This window comes from Amyelois transitella, chromosome 19 (genome assembly GCF_032362555.1).
Source record: "Amyelois transitella isolate CPQ chromosome 19, ilAmyTran1.1, whole genome shotgun sequence".
Taxonomy (NCBI): Eukaryota; Metazoa; Arthropoda; class Insecta; order Lepidoptera; family Pyralidae; genus Amyelois; species Amyelois transitella.
Genome location: NC_083522.1, coordinates 5191608 through 5210111, shown reverse-complemented (window position 1 = coordinate 5210111; position 18504 = coordinate 5191608). Strand labels below are relative to the sequence as shown.

Genomic DNA, 18504 nt, shown 5'->3' with positions numbered 1-18504 from the left:
TCTTGAACACAATGAATAAAGTTGAACGTCCTCTACCAACCTTGTCAGCGGCGCTTAAAATGTTTGAACAAGTTTTACGAGTATGAAGGTATTCGACGTCTATTACGATTGTGTTATCAAGTCTATGACTCAATAAATGTACGGAAAAATCGTCTGAAGCGGTTCCCAAAGTGGGTAACCCGGAATCGTTTTGGGAAATATATAATACGTAGAGTTATAGAAAGTAATATACAAGTACACCTAATTGCTTATTCTAGATGTAATTTCAGCTGTTGTAAAAGATACATACATACATATAATCACTTCTATATCCCTTGTGGAGTAGACAGAGCCAACGTTCTTGAAAAGACTGAAAGGCCATTTTAAAACTATTAAACAACCAATACATATTAAGCCAAACAATCGTAATTTCGACGAAATGTGGTAGAATATTTAATTAATTATATAGTTATTAATTGATTCAGATAAAGTTCAAGAACCAGTGAAAATGATAAAGGCTGACCATAAAAAGCGGATACCTAATTAGAAAGTTATTACAACATGATCCCTTGACGCCGGAATTTGTGACAGTGTTAAAACAATACGAAGATTTAAATTTTCTTTTCTGTAATCAGATAGTCAATTACTTTTGTGACTTATCTAGACTGTCCAGTCTTTCTGTTTTGCCAAAGAAGCTCCTTATGAATCCGAACAAAGAGGATTTGACAAAATTTTAGGCACATATCTGTCAAGAATACCTCTCACAATATCCTTCTTCATAAAAATAACTTTGTTTTTTTTTCGGTATTTTATCTTACAATTCACTAAGTCAACTTTTTCGCTATTGTGTTTTATGAAGTTTATTATTTATTGTATTTTCTTACATAAAAGTATCTACAATCATACTAAGGACACTTGCCTCGAGGGGGTTAAGTAGGTACTTAGTCGCTTTTTGGCACATACTAATAAAACTTAAATTAATTAATTGAAACGTAAAATGACGTGAAAAGGCCTTCGCATACACCGAAGGCGTTTCTTCCAAATAAAATATGTTTTTATTTTGCTTAGCAAAACATATTTGTAAAATATCATTTCATTTAACATGTTTTTTATATGACAAACAACAACAGCATTATATTAAATAACCTAACAGAAGAATAAAACGTTTTATTCTTAGGAAAATCCTTTCATAATTATAAAATGTAAAAGTGCAATAAAAAGTATTATGAGATTAGGTACATTGTCTCTTGAACTGTTTAATTTTGGCGATAAAACAAAAGATAACAAAAACATACTACTTAAATGCTCTTTAACACTGATTTGAGTGACAGTTTTACTAATCGCACTTGTGTTGCAGATTGCTGATGAGTGACTCAAGGTGCTTAGATAAATGACTTATTTATTTAAAAGTGTCGTACTCGCCGAGACCTCTGTTATCATTGAGATGCGTTCTGAACGCAACGTACACACGCGCCGCGTTACAATTTATAAGTTGATTTTACAGCCCAGGTTTTTGGAAACGTAAAGCCTTCGATAAGTATAGTCAGTTACGGACAGTTGACTGCAAACGCGACAGGCGTATTGCTCCGAGAAACCGAAGAAAGAAACAATGATCGCGAGTACTGAAAAAATTTGCTACAACAATGACCTTGCTAATTCAAACTCGTTACTCACAAACAATCTGCAGACAGCGTCATGGATGGAAAAGACGAAAAATATTTTCAAGAAAATAAAGAGTTTTTTCCGTGAAACGACCGTGGAACCTTGTTTGTTTATGTACATGCTGTGCACGTCATTATCTTCGCTGGTTGTACAAAACATGCACTTGGAGAAATCATGCAGAGTTAACTTTAATTTTGGAGACGAGATATGTGACAGAATCAGGGATTTGAATACGACCGGCTTGGAGAATGAACTTAATCAGGTTCAAATATTAGTAGCGAAAGTGATTGCCTGGAAATTCCCCTTGCAAACGGCGATTCCTGCTGTAATGGTTCTGTTTATCGGAGCCTGGAGTGACAAGTACAAAAAGCGAAAAATTTGCATATTGTTTCCCTTCACCGGCGAAATATTAACGAATATAGGGCTTTTATTTGCTACATATTATTTCAAGGAAGTGTCTCTGATTGGTACAGCCCTCATAGAGGCTTTACCTGCGGCTTTCACTGGCAGCTACATCATAGTATTCATGGGAATGTACAGTTTTATGGCCGATAGAACTACAGAAGAGAATAGAACATTTCGATTGGGTATTGTCACAATATTTGTCAGTTTTGGAAATCCTACAGGAACTGCTTTAAGTGGTGTGTTGCTAAGAGCATTAGGTTACTATGGAGTGTTTTCATTATTAATAGTTTTACATTCTGCATCATTTGCTTATGGAATATTAAGACTGAAAGATGTGGTGACTGAAGATGAAATAACATCAAGCCGTGAAGTGACAGAAAATAGATTTAGAAGAGTAGTTCGTGATGTGTTTGGTCTCGTTGGAAGCACTGTCCTTGTTGCTCTCAGACCGAGAGCCGCAAACGGAAGAATTCAGATTATTATGGTTTTAATTCTGTATCTCTTGATGGTTGGACCACTTTATGGTAAGTAAGATAACAGTTCAAAGTATGAATTGCTAAGTAATAAAAAATCTTTTGAGTGTAACAATTTGGAGAACTTATAAATATGTCTCATGACAATATATTTTAGACTATCTTTCGTTAGCAGCTTCACCGCGTTAAGTTTAAATTTCTGTTCCAGTTCCCGTAGAAATTTCTTACTAAAAAAATTTTGCTTATACCTATCCATTTATGATATCTAAACTACATTGGTGCCAAGTTTAATCAAAATCGGTTGAGTGTTTATCTAGGACGAAATAAACAAAAATAAACTACTTTCGCATTTATAATGTTACATTATTTGAGGTAGGTATGGCACCACCACAATATGTTACAGAAATGTTTTACATCGAATAAACAATGTGAGAGTAAAATTACATAACAATACTGCTTACGCAAAAAACATAATACAAATTTTGCAACAACCTCTTTTAATTGTTCAGGTTATCGTTCATTGATATTTGCATTATGTTTAACTTTTATATCCGGTTAGTAATGTGTTGTCATAATTTTAACAAGAATCAATGAATTTTCCTTAGTAAGTAATTCTATGAACTAATTTATGTAGGTAATTTGTTTATGCACGAATTTTATTATTATCAAGAAGTATTAATTTACAAGTAAAATAGGAAACAAAATAGGTTTTGTCTTGATTAGCTGACGACATAACTTTTTGTATATTGTTTATATGCGTAGTTAAGTTTTTAAATCATATTTTTAAAAGTTAATTTTTGTTCAGTTTTTATCAAATAAATTTAAAGACCACTAGAAATTTGACAAAACATAAAACAGTCATTTGCGAGTAACGGACGCTAAATTAATATTTGTCTCTGAAAATTTCTATAGCATTAAAAACCCCGGACAAACATCTGAAAGATCGAAATATACAGACAAACAAAACAAAACTCAGAGTTAACACCAAACAGATTTTATCAAAAAAATAATATTTGTTTTGTCAAATACGTATCTTATTCTTACAAAAGATCACGTGAAGGGCACTACATTTAACAGTCAGGATTTCATACACAATAAAACAATAATTAGTGGCACTGCACTTGTTAAACACCTTTCAAACAAAGAGCCACAAAAGAGGTTTATTCCACTTTGGTCACCTGGAGCTGTTTACTACAATTAGAAAGAAAAATAATACAGATGTGGATGAAGCGAAATAAGTATGCAGGGATCGTGGCTAGTGGAAAGATGTGGTCTCTACCTACCCCTCCGGGGAAGGGGCGTGATTTATGTATGTATGTAGTAAATTTTACATTTAATTATTTTTTTTATTATATTTTTCAGAGTTTTTTCACTTATCAAATCGTTATAATATTTTTTTAATATACATATCAACTCGCGTAGTTAATATAAAAAAAAAATTATCGAATAATTTGGCTTATACGACGATACGATGCACCTGTTCTGTCTTCATTGTCTCTTGCATCTGCCAGAATTCACACATACGTTTAACTTACTTGTTTTATTTTTATCCATTATTAAAAATTAAAACAATCATAAATAATTAATTATTCAAATAATTTTACTATTCTCTCTGTTAGTTTAACGAATTCTTTTTGTTTAATATTCTTTCCTCCAAGTATTACAAGGCGAGCCGGTGAGTGGGTAGCCTTGACACGCGCGATGTTACGCGCACATGGCTGTTATCCTGGAAAATTCAGTCAAATCAATTCTTCATCAAATAATTAGTATTTAGTCAATATTAAAACAATTAATTTACGCGATATTCAAACAATGTGAAAACCTTAATAATAAAGAATCTTGCATTGGTCTATCCACCCCTGTAAAAGATACCGTCATGGCATGTTTGTATTATAGCTGAAAACCATCTCGACAATAAAGCAAAAATGGATGTATTCCTTCCGTTATGTTAATAGACACGTCAAACATATAAAACCTTATTTCTCGATCAGGTGACAATAACTTATTTCAGTATGAAAATCGTCGTTGCAAAGACCTTGGCATTAATATTTTTTTGTAGGATAAAAGTACAGTTATTATTTGTAAGCGTGTACAATCACGTATAAAATAATTTCATAAATGTTGCCTTATCTCGTAGACTGCACCTTCGCCGATTCTTTTCTTGCCTGTGTAGTATTTAGTACAAATTGCATTGGCCATTAAGATACGTTCACATCGGTCAGTTATAATGTTGTTGACTTTAACATCCGGGGATAAAGACAATAACATCTCTACGAACCTACATATTTGGTTAACTACTAACCTTCAAAATTAATAAAGTCGTTCTTATGTAAATACGACTTTATTAATTTTGTAGGTTAGTTGCATTAATATAATCTCGTCTATATCCCTTGTGGGGTAGAGAGACCCAACAGTCGTAAAAAGACTGACCGGCCACGTTCAGCTGTTTGACTTAATGATAGAATTGAGATTCAAATAGTGACAGGTTACTAGCCTATCGCCTAAACGAAGAATCCCATGTTTAGAAGCCTATCCCTTAGTCGCCTTTAACGACATCCATGAGAAAGAGATGGAATGGTGCTATTCTTTTTTCTAATGGTACCGGGAACCACACGGCACATGAACTAATTAATGAATAATTTTTATAACACAATACATAAAGGTATATTTTTAAAACAACAAGGCCTTTCGATTCGTTAAAACATATTGCTCTAAGGGTTCATTTATCAAATAATCTACAATATATAAAACTATTGCGTGCTTAAGTGATTGACATACAACGTACCTATAGTCGAAACTAGTTGGCGCAGCAAACTAAATTGTGACTTATAAGTACGAGCCTATCCACATTCATATATACAGACAGAAATTCCAAAAAATCACTTTTTGTGATTATAGTTGCCCTTATCGATTGTATTTGGAATATCTTTCAAGTACAGACATCGATCAGTTAGAATTTTATTATATATATATATATAAAGGTAGAGGTAGGTAAATCCGATTGTCATAAAAATTTTAAATTATTGATATACTTATCATCTTTCAAAAACTTTGTTGTGTTTCCCGGCACCTACTTTAAAATGAATAGGACGACTCCACCCCTTTCCCATGGATGTCGATGATTTATAAAATAAGGATTATTCTTTTAATGCGATGAGCTAGCAACCTGTCACTATTTTAATCTCAATTCTAGATATCATTAAGCCTACTAGCTGAAAGTGGCCAATTTCAAGACCGCTGGGTCTATCTTCCCCGCTAGGGATATAGACGTGATTATATGAATTAATGAATTTACATATTTTGCATTTGTATGTACAGGCGTCACTGCAATATAATTATTATAATATAAATGGTGTATAATATTTTTAACGTTGTTTCTTGTTAAAAATGTAACAATAAATTATTGCTAAAATTTAATCAAAGAAAAGGCTAATAAACTTTGAATTCTACTTTTGAGCGATGAGCTGGCAGTTTGACACTGTTTAAATCTCAATTCCATCAGTAAGCCATAAAGCTCAACGTGGCCTTTCAATCTTGAAAAGTCTAAAAAACATTTGCAGTATAATACTATTATATTTACATAAGGAAACTTATTAAACTCAGTTGTAAAAAAAGAAAAACGGTGCCAGTGTAAAATCCCACTAACAATGCAAGTGAGTCCAGTGACTAAATAGGCATTCCGAGGTGCGAGCAAGCCTTAATAAATGCCAATTGCCTACTTACCTATTAAAACTTGGCTTCATACGATTATGACCAGTTTTTGTATCAAAGCTGAAAGACAGTATATTTCTAAGTATACTCAGTTTTAAAAGATGTATACTTATCAAGTTTTATGTAGGTTATAAGCTAAAAATAATCCAGAACGCACCAACCTTCAGGCTAATAAAAAATTGTTAAGTGTAACTTCTACATATTAATATTACAATAGAAATTTCCAGTGTCCACTGATTTTATATTGGCCTGATCCACTTCTCGCCTTGCATCTATTTCGGCATACTTCTTTTGCCATTTCAAGCTATTATTTCTCATAAGTACGAGTACACAAACACACAGCTACACATGACCTTCAAACCACGAACTATAGGCTCTTTCTACCGCGTAAGGGATAAAGACGGGTTATACGTATGTGCGTTAAGGATTAGCCTTTCTCATTAAGGATTATACAAATCAATCTAAACTCTAATAATTGAGGGAACAAGCAATCTATATATTTATTTTGAGGTCAACTCCCTCTGGAGTACCTACTTTTTTAAGATTTGATTATACCTACGTATGGAATAATGCCTCTCTTTTCCAATCTTACGTTCGACGTATGAGATCATCATTATACAATCACTAGCTTTTACCCGTAGCTGCGTTCCCTACAAAAGAATACAGGTTTCTTGCAAATACTATGAAAACTATAATTTTTACTGAGATAGAAAATAATGTATGTCCTTTTCCAGACTCTTAATTATAAACGCAAAATTTGAAGAAGAAACTAAACTTTCTTACTCTATATAGGTAGGTTACAAACTTTACTATAGCGCATAGTACATACATTAAAATTTGATAGTACCCATTTTAAGTTTCAGCTATCATGAATAGTTTATACCTTGTCCTTAATGATCAATAAAGAGAACTCTTATAACGTAACCGTACCTTTAAGTTGTGCCATAATGATATCTTATGAATATTACACTTTAAAAGACCTTGGTCAATGATATTGAGGTGAACCAGGACGTCAAATATACGTAGCATATACGTGCATGTTAAGATTGTGGTAATTTTATTTCTTATTACAGAATCGTTGGATTATTGGTAGAATTGCGTCGACAATCATATAACTATTAATACCTTTTCACACATACAAAATCACCTCTTTGTCCCTAACTGAATTGACAGAGCCAATTGTCAAAGAAGTTGGGTGATACCTTTGTAAATGGCTAAATAATATAATAATTGAGATTCAAAAACTAGTACGAGTAGCCTAAGAATCCAAACCCAAGAACCTATACAACCACTTTTGTTTGGCTCCGCTCAAGTGTAAAACGCATAAATTCCGGTACATAATGTTTGTTCCCGCGGGAAATCCTATAATGTACGCCAAATAATCTTTGATACTGAATCTTAAATTTTGAAATCCAGTTGGATTTGGTCTGTGCATTGATATATCAGTCAGCCGATGGGGATCAAACGCTATTTTATTTTAATTCTCGCTGATACGGAAAGTACTCGTATTTGAATTAACGCGGGTGATGCCGCGAAAAAAACTAGTTGATAATAAATAAAGAGTAAAGATTATTATCCAACAATTAATTTATTTCGAACCAAATTGAATCTGCAATCAACTCGAATAAGTAATTATGAAATGAGAATGAACTATATTTTGTGTGTCGTCAATCATGAAATAAATCAGCATCGAAATTATGAAAAATCCTACATTACTGATTTATTAATAGACAAAATAATTAATAAATAAGTTTAACGCGATGTTTGATTGTGATAAACTTTGTAGCATTCTTCATTATTTCGAGCCCTACATATCAGATTCGGAAACTCTTGCTAGCTTCATCATCATCTACCTTGTATCATCATCAGCCTCAGTTGCGTTAACTCTTCTCAAGAGAATAAACCAAGGCCACGACATTATGGTGGAATAGGTAGCTCACGATTTTAGACAAAGCGATGCTTTCTTACCTTCGCAACCTTTCGAGGGAACCTAACCCAGCTTAAAACATAGTAACATATTCAGGTGTCTGGAAGTACACTCAAGATGTTTTCCCTTACCGTATAAGTATCGGTAAGCGTCAAAACTTGCTACTCGGATTAGACCCTTGACTCTAAAAAGGAGTCATTGGCCCTGTGGAAAGACCCTAATCTTTTGAGTTAGTTTTTTAAGTCAATTACTTACTTTATAAGCCTTTCTTACAAGACTTTGTTTTCTTATGTAGTTGCTTACAAAATGTGTAACGTCTCTCTTGCATCTTTTTTTCTTCTTTTTAAAACAGATTTTTGTGACGTTTTTTACAGGTGATTCACAAGTCAGTTATTTGTATGCGAGGCGAAAATTCCAGTTGAATGAAGTGGAATACAGTATTTATGGCACAATCAACATCCTTCTTGGTTTTGTTGGTAAGTTGATTTCATATTGTTATCAATTATTTCTTGGCTGCAAGTATCCTCGGTATATATTTCGGAATAATTATGTATTCATATTTTTATTAAAATCATATTCGTGGTCATCTTTCTGAAAAGGATTACCCATGTTTTTAACCGTTCTTATTTTTTTACTATAATCATATTTTTAAATTGACGTCCGCTGAAAAATGCTGCAGTGTTGTTTCTTCCTCAGTTTCTTCTAAACTTGCGATATGGAAGCGGTAGTAGATGTAATTATCCTTAAGATATGTTAAAGTCAATAAGCGATACCTTATATGATATATTGAAAATAAATCTATTTCTGTTATCAATTTTTAAACCGATGAGCTTGCATGAAGAGAATTATGAATGTGGATGAAGCGAAAGATGAATGCAGGGATCATGTCGAGTAGTCGATGTGGTCTCTACCTACTCCTCTGAGAAATGTATGCATGTAAGTATACCTAATTTACTTTTAATTCTCGCTTATCCACGACATTTTAGACAATACTAGGCAAGCAGCTACATAATAATGAAATGCTTATTTAAAAAAAAAAACTAAAATTGAAATGTGTTATATATCTGTTTGCTTACTTCAATGATATAAAAACAATTATATTTCCTTTGACTTATAAGCAAATCAAAGAAGTTATTATTTAAAAAGTTTTTAAAATGACATTGCACATGATTTTACTAAACAACTTTAAAGACGCAATAACTTTTTTTAAACCATTCAAATATTGGGAAGTTATCTATGGGTCAAGGATGTGTAGTGATAAGAGATGCATTTTTATCTGTCTGTGCAATGTAAGCGATAAAAATTGTTTGTAAAAATATCTACATAAATCAATGCGACTATGATATGTCTTAAAGACAAAAGTCCCTTAATTAAATAAACATTTTAAAAAAACCTAAATATAATAAATAGACCTAATAAATAGATATACAATATAAGTACAATGAAAGCATTATGTAAGAATGGGAAATTCTTAATTTTATACAAAACTAACATCATGAGGCTTGCAGGGATCGTGGCAAGTGGAGATATGTAATTTCTGCATATCTATCTAGCTATTTTAATCTCAATTCCATCATTAAGCAATACAACTGAACTGAACGTGGCCCTTCAGTGATTTTAAGATCGTAGGCTCTGTCTACACCGTAAGTGATAAAGACGTAATATTATATGATAAAGACATTATGTGTGATAGTGTACGTATGGATAGATGTTTGTATAATTTATTGGATATTATTTAGATTTCCTACGTAATAATTATGTGGTTACCAATTAAGGCGGCGGCGATTGGCGCCTTCCCATATCAACTCAATCGGTTAAGCTGACAAGGGTATTGAAAGGGAGTCGAACTGCGCAAATAAGATACTTCATTAAATAGGTATTTGTGCTACAGTATAATGAGTAGACCAATAGAAATTATAATATAAATATATCAATAAAAAGTACCTAAAAATAGTATGATTAATTATTCTGTATGCAAATATATATATTATGTATTATGTAATTACCTACACCATCCAAGAATTATAAGTTATGATTGGACGATATTTTTTCATAGGTATTCGGAATACAGATACATATAAAGATAAAAAAAATGCTAAATTGCGTTACATATTGAAACAATAGCGGGTAAAAATAGATGAATGAAGAGCGCTTCACTTAACGCCATCGATAAGAGCTCCTCTCAGATCTTAAATAATGAAGATTCAACAAAAGCAAGACGTGTGGGAATCCACGCGGGCGGTGCTCTGATAATAATGAATTCAACGACGAGTCAACTGCGCGGCGGGGTCGTCCGTCTCCCCGCTCGCGGGAAGTTACTCGGTGTCCAAAAATTTTGAGACTTCGTACTACATACATACATACATACATATGATCACGTCTATATCCCTAGCGGGGTAGACAGAGCCGCCAGTCTTGAAAAGACTGATAGGCCACGCTCAGCTGTTTGGCTTAGTGATAGAATTGAGATTCAAATAGTGACAGGTTGCTAGCCCATCGCCTAAAAGAGGAATTCCAAGTTTATAAGCCTATCCCTTAGTCGCCTTTTACGACATCCATGGGAAAGAGATGAAGTGGTCCTATTCTTTTTTGTAATGGTGCCGGGAAACACACGGCACACTTCGTACTATTTTGATTATATTCTCAAATATGTAACCAGACACTCTGTATAGTTCGAAAATTTTTACCGTCATCTACCAATACACTATTGAGTAAAAAGTACATAAAATTTGAAATAATTTGTGTATGACCAAACCCAGTTCAGGATCGTGAGTCCTGGGCTTACCTCGGCCTCCTCTTCAGAGGACGCAACTCGGGACTTACGCCAGGAAAAGAAAGACGAAGACAGAAAAACTACACAATAGGTGGTTCAAATAATTGTAATTTTTCTTCTTTTAATTCGACAGGTACCGTGTTCTGCATATCAGTGCTAAGCAAGATGTTAGAAGTCCAAGACAGTGCCATCGGAGGTCTAGCTGGTGTGAGCAGGATAGCTGCATGTTTCGTGTTTGCGTTTGCGCCTACCAGACCTTGGTATTATGCTGCTCCTCTGTTCAACATTTTTAGTCATACTGGTCTTACAGCTGTAAGGTCTATAGCTACGAAAAGTGTACCGACAGATGAAATTGGTAAGATTCTATTCATTATTTAGAATTTCAATTTGATTTTAAGTAATGTGTTGTAATAAATTCAATCATCTTCATCTGAATTCAGACAACAACGAGATCAGTTGTTTTGATGTTTAGAGTACCCTTGTAATGTCAAAATGATGTAAACCCTAGACCACATGAAGGACCTACTAACATTCCAAATTTGAAATATCAAGACCCAGCTGTTTGGGTTGTGCGTTAATATGTCAGTCAATCAGTGTCTCTTTAATATTAAGAAGATGAATTGAATTATACCTTCTATTTACAAGTTTAAGATTTAATAACTCTAGGTTTATTGGGATTATATCTCCAAAAATATCAGGAATTCCTGCCTTTAGAAATTATGCTTAGCTCACGCTAAATTATATTTCTATTATTATACGTTTACATTACCACTTATACTCTGACAGGATAAACAGGGCCAATTACCTCAAATAAGACTAGTATTTCTATCAACATTTAAAATTTTTGTAAATTTTATAATTTCCAGCAAAACTAAGTGCACTAATGGGTGTGACAGAAGCCATAGCACCCTCTATTTACATGCCGACGTCCAGCTATATCTACACGATGACCATCGACACCCTCCCTGGCGCCTTCTACCTCTTCGACGCTGCACTCACAGTGGTTGCACTGGCGTTGTTCATGTGAGTTAACCATTATATTTCTCTGTGTATAATTTGCCGTATGGTGTGTAGTGCTGTGTGGTTCCCGGCACCAATAAAAGAATGGAACCACTCCATCTCTTTCCCATGGATGTCGTAAAAGGCGACTAAGGGATAGGCTTATTTATATACTTGGGATTCTTTTTTAGGTGATGGGCTAGCAACCTGTCCCTATTTGAATCTCAATTCTATCTTAAAGCCAAAAAGCTGAACGTGGCCTATCAGTCTTGACAAGACTGTTGGCTCTGCCTACCCTGCAAGGGATATAGACGTGATTAGAATAGAATAGAATAGATTTATTTTCAAAATTGGATACAAGGTATCACTTATTGACGTCACATAACTTAAATCTAATTATAACTACTACCGCTTCCAAAGCGCATGTGTAGAAGAAGCGGCGGAACAAACTACACTGCAGCATTTTCATAGGACGTCAATTTACAAATATAGATCTCTTAAATCTAAATCGTGGACGAATGCACATTGTCTACATTAAAAAACATGTATGAATGTAGAACTGATTATGTCAATACGAATATTTCGTCAAATAAAATAAATATAAAATAAAATATGTACATACTGTACAAATTATGTCCAGATCATGTCAAAAATACACAAGCATTTAAGAGGCCATTATGTCCAGCTCGGGCCACACATGTTTATCATTAATATAATCATCCGTGCTGTAATAGGCTTTCCTACAAAGCTCAACTTTAATATACTGTTTGAATTTTCTATCATTCATTTCAAGAACACTTTTTGGTAATTTATTATAAAATCTTATACAATTAATAAGAAATGATTTCCCTACCTTAGCCAGCCGATGTGCTGGGATCGACAACTTGTAATTGTTCCGCAGTGATCTACAAGTACATTCACCTACTTTTTTGAAAGAGTCTAAGTTTTTCCTAACATGCATGATGTTATCGAATATGTATTGGGAGGGCAAAGTTAAAATATTTAGGTTTTTGAAAAAATCTCTAAGGGAATCTCTTCTTCTCTTCTCTAAGGGATTATATGTATGTATGTATATGATGTATATAAAATATATTAATAAATAATTTATTTTTCTTCCTCCTGGCTATAGTCCTGGTTACATCCTCATCACTCTGCAGAGGAGCCAGGACTACGCTCTTAACCATGTATCCTGGATTGGGTGAGTCAGGTTTTCTCACGAAACGACTCCCACCTAACCTTCGTAACCTTTGTGTGGGAACCTTAACCCGTATTGGACCGCTACACATTTTTACACATACAATTTACATGTTTCCTCACGATGATTTCCCTCGCCTCTCCACTCAAAGTGTGTACTTACGTTTTGGAATCAGAGATGGTAGAACTATGCCTTTAGCTTATCCATAGAAGTAACTCTTTTACTTTATTTCAGGGTAATCTACGTGATTGTGAGAAGAAGGATGAGGGATGTTGTAACAGATCCCAAGAGAAAAGAGGACTTCGCGAGATCGAATGAAGTTTCACGATTTTAAACTGATATTACTTTTCCTTCATTAGTCAAAAGTTACCAAAATTCTAAGTCTCAGAGAATCAATGTTAAGTTTTTAGTAATTAAATGAATAATATTTATATAAGCTATTAAAATATAGAAGTAAAAGGTGTGTCAATATATACAAACATACACGCCTCTTTCCCAAAGGCAGGTGTGCCCCATCACAGATGTTGAAGCATCCGAATGAATCGGCCAATTTCTTTCTTTTTTTCAAATCATAAGAAAACCGAAACTATACATACATCACGTCTTTATCCCTAGACAGAGCCAACAGTCTCGCAAAGACTCCAAGGCCGCTCTGCTAGCTCGTCAAGCTTATTTTTTAAAGAAATTATATTATAATGAATGCTTATTTCTGGTCGCTTACAGGATAGTCCTAAATGTACGGTTATATCAGACTAGACTTGGGAAAAGACAGAGCCAATAGTCTTTAAAAGACATAAAGGCCACGTTCAGCTTTAACGGCTATATTAGTATTAATACAAACCCTATCTATCAAATTATATATATCCTGTTATATAGTATCCAGTGAAATAAATGAAAAAAGGTAATTTAGTAACTAAACGTTGTTGCGATTTAATTTATAATAACAATCAGTTCAATAGCCTTCAATCATAATGTAAACAATATACAATAGTAATCTATTTATTGAAAGAACGGCTGAGACAATATATAACTTTTCATTACAACGTGCGTCACTTATGTAGGTATCTAGACAGTATGAAATTTATAATTAATGAATTAAAATAAGAGATAGCCATATCTACCTCGTGAGGCATAAAGATGAAATAAATAAATCTTATAATATGTATTTGACGATCAAGTTTTCATCATTTCAGATCAAGACTCTCAAAGTTATAAGAAACAAATCAACATAGCATACTGTTTGTTGTTATGTGTATTAGATGTTATTTCCAGAAATTGAACTCTATTTCTAGATAACATATAGGTCGTTTAAAAGTAGTTAATTTGTATTTTCGTTTTACGAGTAAATCTATCAACAATATTCACCCAGCTCTTGACATCTGGTAACAATAGTGCAAAAGCTAATAAAGACTTGAAGAAATACATCATAGAAGTTTGGTCCGTCTGTCTGTCGCGGACGGGTCCGATATTATATCAGATTGGCTTAAAGATTCTTAGTAACTGGATAGTAGCCAAGGTTGCAATTGGAAACGCAAAGATGAGAAAGAGAGAGTCCGATTACTGTTTTTAGACACAGTATGTATATCATAGTTTTTTCGTCTTGTCTATTGTAATTTACTTACTGTTTTGGCAAAGGTACAGCCGTGAAAACAAGTAGCGTTTCGGACAGATTGAACGACAGGCAGCAATCATAATATTAATATGGATAAAACTATTAATTTGTAGTATGGATTTTCAAAATGGCAAATACATACATACATATTGTCACGTCTATATCCCTTGCGGGGTAGACAGAGCCAACAGTCTTGAAAAGACTGTTGGCAGCTATTTGGCTTAATGATAGAATTGACATTCAAAAAGTGACAGAATGCTAGCCCATCGCCTAAAAAATAATCCCAAGTTTGTACGCCTATCCCTTAGTTGCCGTGTGGTTCCCGGCACCAATACAAAAAGAATAGGACCACTCCATCTCTTTCCCATGGATGTCGTAAAATGGCAAATACTTAAAAGAAATTGCATCAATTATTTTACAATTAACTTAAAGACATAAGAGTACTTATATACCTATCTACCTATCTACTCCTTATTACCCTGTGTCAATCCAGAAAATTTGATCAAAACCAGAACCAATCAGATAACAAAAGAACTGACATTCTTCTTCCTCCTGGCTTTAGTCTGGGTTTCATCCTCGCCACTCTGGAGAGGGGCCCGGGTTATGCCTTTAACCATGGATCCTAGATTTAGTAAATCAAGTTCCCGTCTAATTCCGTTTGTTATTTCTAATTCTGTTTCCGTTCCCCCGCAACCTTTGTAGGGGAACCTAAATAGTATTGGATCGATCATCCAGTTGCCTGAATGTGCAGGTTCCTCACGATTTTATTAAAATTTCATATAAGTCAATTAATCACAACAATGTATCTCTTGTCCACATTAAATTCTAAGTTAGGATAGTTGTGAAGTTGATTTGTTTTTTTTTAATTTTCCCTTGCCGTAAATGATACTAAATCAGAATAAAATATACATACATAGGCGATGAGCTAACAAACTGTCACTATTCGAATCTCAATTCAATTATGAAGTCATACAGCTAAACGTGGAATCTCAGTCTTGTCAAGACTGTGAGCTCTGTCTACCCCGTTAGGGATAAAGACGTGATTATATGTATGTATAAAACATGCAACGAGATCTTAGTCTTAAAGCAGAAGAGCGCGATTGCTGACCACGTTCTAAAAGGGGCTTTGTATTGTTATAGTATCATGTATCAATCGATACAGGATGTTTCACTTAGGAACCTTTGCGGGGCAATGAGATGAAAAATGAATGTTATACTAACATAAGCTTCGGCTTGAAGGAACCCTTTTTAATATTTTGTTAGAGATATTGGCTTGTGAAAGGTAAAAGGATTTTTTCTTCGTATTTATATATTCATTAGGTACTCATATTTCCTAAGTAATTTAATTTTCTTTATTTCCCTTGAAGAATGCGAGCTTACTGATAGGAGGAACTATTTGGTAGTATAGATTCAAATACTAAACTTAAATACTAGGTACTTACCTGTTTGATCTTTTCTTTATTTGACATCGCAGTGTGTCTTAGTTTATATATAAAAAGTAGCTTTAGCCCGCAACTTCGCCCACGTGGTTTCTTTTTTCGCAATAAAATGTAGCCTATGTACTTCCTCATGGTAAATTTAATCTCTATACCAAATTTTACCAAAATCGGTTCAGTGGCTTTTGCGTGAAATCGTAACAGCCAAACAAAGTTACATTCGCATTTGTAATATTATATAAGTATGGAAATAGGGACTAATCGTGTGCTTTAAATGTGTTAAAAATAATCAAAAAATGTTTTTACATTTTTTTTACAAATTAATGTGTCGTTAGATCATTTAAGGTATTTGCCTATGTGAACGGACATTCCAAACTTGATTTCCTGTGATATTGATAGTATACTCAGGTAGTGTACGAGTATGTTCAGAGACTAAAATTTCATTAGCACCTTTTGCTTGGTATTGATAGCCTACGGTTCGTGTAAAATTGGCTTTTACCTGCAAAGCGCTAGCAAAATAATGCGATTTTAAAATAAAAGAGGCATTGTGGATGTCGTAAAAGTAAAAGAAAAATGGAATATTCTAAACTCAGTTCTTCTTAATTTAATTGGTTTCTTGTAGTAAATTGGTTAAAGATATTAACATTTTGTCAAATTATATGCCACCAAAATAAACTAAATTTTTAATTGAAGTAGAGTTGCAGATGTACAACAAAATACACACATTATCACGTTGCTTACGGAATATACAGAGCCAAAATGCCACGTCTATTTACCTTATGAAATCGAGATTCAGATAATAATTGGCATCTATGACAGCAGTAGTGTGCTTATCTGTGACACTGTAAGTCCTTGGTTCGAATCCCGGCCAGGACATGATGATAAACAAACGAACTTGAATTGGGCTTAGTGTTTGGATGTTTATAAATATAAATAAATACCTATTTATTATAAAATATGGTATCGTCGTATCGGGTATCTAGTTACACAAGTCTCGATCTTACTTTGAGCCTGTGTAATTTATCCCGTAAATATTTATTTATTGACAACTTATAATCCTATGTACGAGTTTATTAAGAATCCTGCTTAGACTATATTACGAATATCCTTTATTCTCCAGTGAAGTAGGTTTATTTGTTCTAGCAAATCTCTGCTTTATTGTTTGAAAGTTTCCGCTTGAACAATACGCAAGACGCGATCGTTTCAGACTCTCGTGCGAGTATTTGTGTTGTGTGTTTATTCTTCATTCATTCTAGTTCAAAGACCTTATATTTCCAATGAATTTTTAAATACCTATGTTTAGGTAGACCCAGTTAAAATTATAGAATTACCTTATTCAATCAAAATGACTTCGCCAATACGATTTCATTAATTTGCCCTTTTATTTAGTAATAATAATAAATTATTGTTCTTCAGAATATTAATATAGTATTTCTATGTAAACAATTTTCAAATATAAGTAATTTTACTTTCTTATAAACAATAACTGTGTTAGACGCCCCCGATTCTTCTTATTACATCAGATGCCTTGGTAGTTGAAAAGAAAAATTTACTTTATTGTACGGGAAATAATACACACAACATGGTTTTCAACAAATAATTACTGTTAGTACTTCAGTTATACAAAGCTTCCTTCTATGTACTTATAGATCTGTGGATAAGTTCATTTAGTTACCTTAAAGTTACATTAAAATGTAATTTTTAATCTACGTTCTAATATGATTTGAGTATCTTTCATTTTTGTGTTTTCCGTTTAATTTAAAACTAAGGTTCCAAAATTATGGTACTACAAGTAGGTACCGTTACTTTGGTTTCAAAAATAAAGTAGGGTTCAAAATACGATCTTATAAGATAAAATAAGCCAAAGGCAACTTAGGAACCGGGACCTACAGATGAAGGGGGATTACATTTTTATCTCACGAATGCGTGAAAACACAGAAAACTTTTTGATTTATATTGCCAATAAGTCTCGTAAGGCCAATTTTCCCAAATTGCATAACTTTCTCATAAACTTTATCAATAATCATATTCGCAAAACGCTTAAATTTTTTATTGCTTGCGTTTCTTTCATAGTAACTCGCAATTTTTTATATCTTGCGTTAAACTTGTCACTACGTGTAAATATCATACATACATAAAGTCACGTCTTTTCCTCGGTGGGGTAGACAGGGGTAGACTACATCTTAGAACTTGCCACGATCCCTGCATACTTCTTTCGCCTCACACACATTCATACGTCCCTTCATGCTAGCTCGTCGGCTTCGGTTCTTTTGATCGGCCCTTTCGCCAGACTTTCCAATTTGAAAAAGGTACTGAATCTCATACAAGCATT

General features: G+C 33.6%; 1 protein-coding gene across 1 annotated transcript; it reads left to right on the top strand.

The window, feature by feature from the left end:
• The first annotated feature begins 1311 nt into the window (after positions 1–1311).
• LOC106132779 (proton-coupled folate transporter-like) lies at positions 1312–13886 on the top strand. The gene is made up of 5 exons (XM_013332308.2): positions 1312–2570; positions 8532–8633; positions 11064–11285; positions 11797–11953; positions 13359–13886. Exons 1-5 carry the CDS (start codon positions 1589–1591, stop codon positions 13456–13458), a joined length of 1563 nt encoding a protein of 520 aa, XP_013187762.2. The 5' UTR covers positions 1312–1588; the 3' UTR covers positions 13459–13886.
• Positions 13887–18504: the final 4618 nt, after the last annotated feature.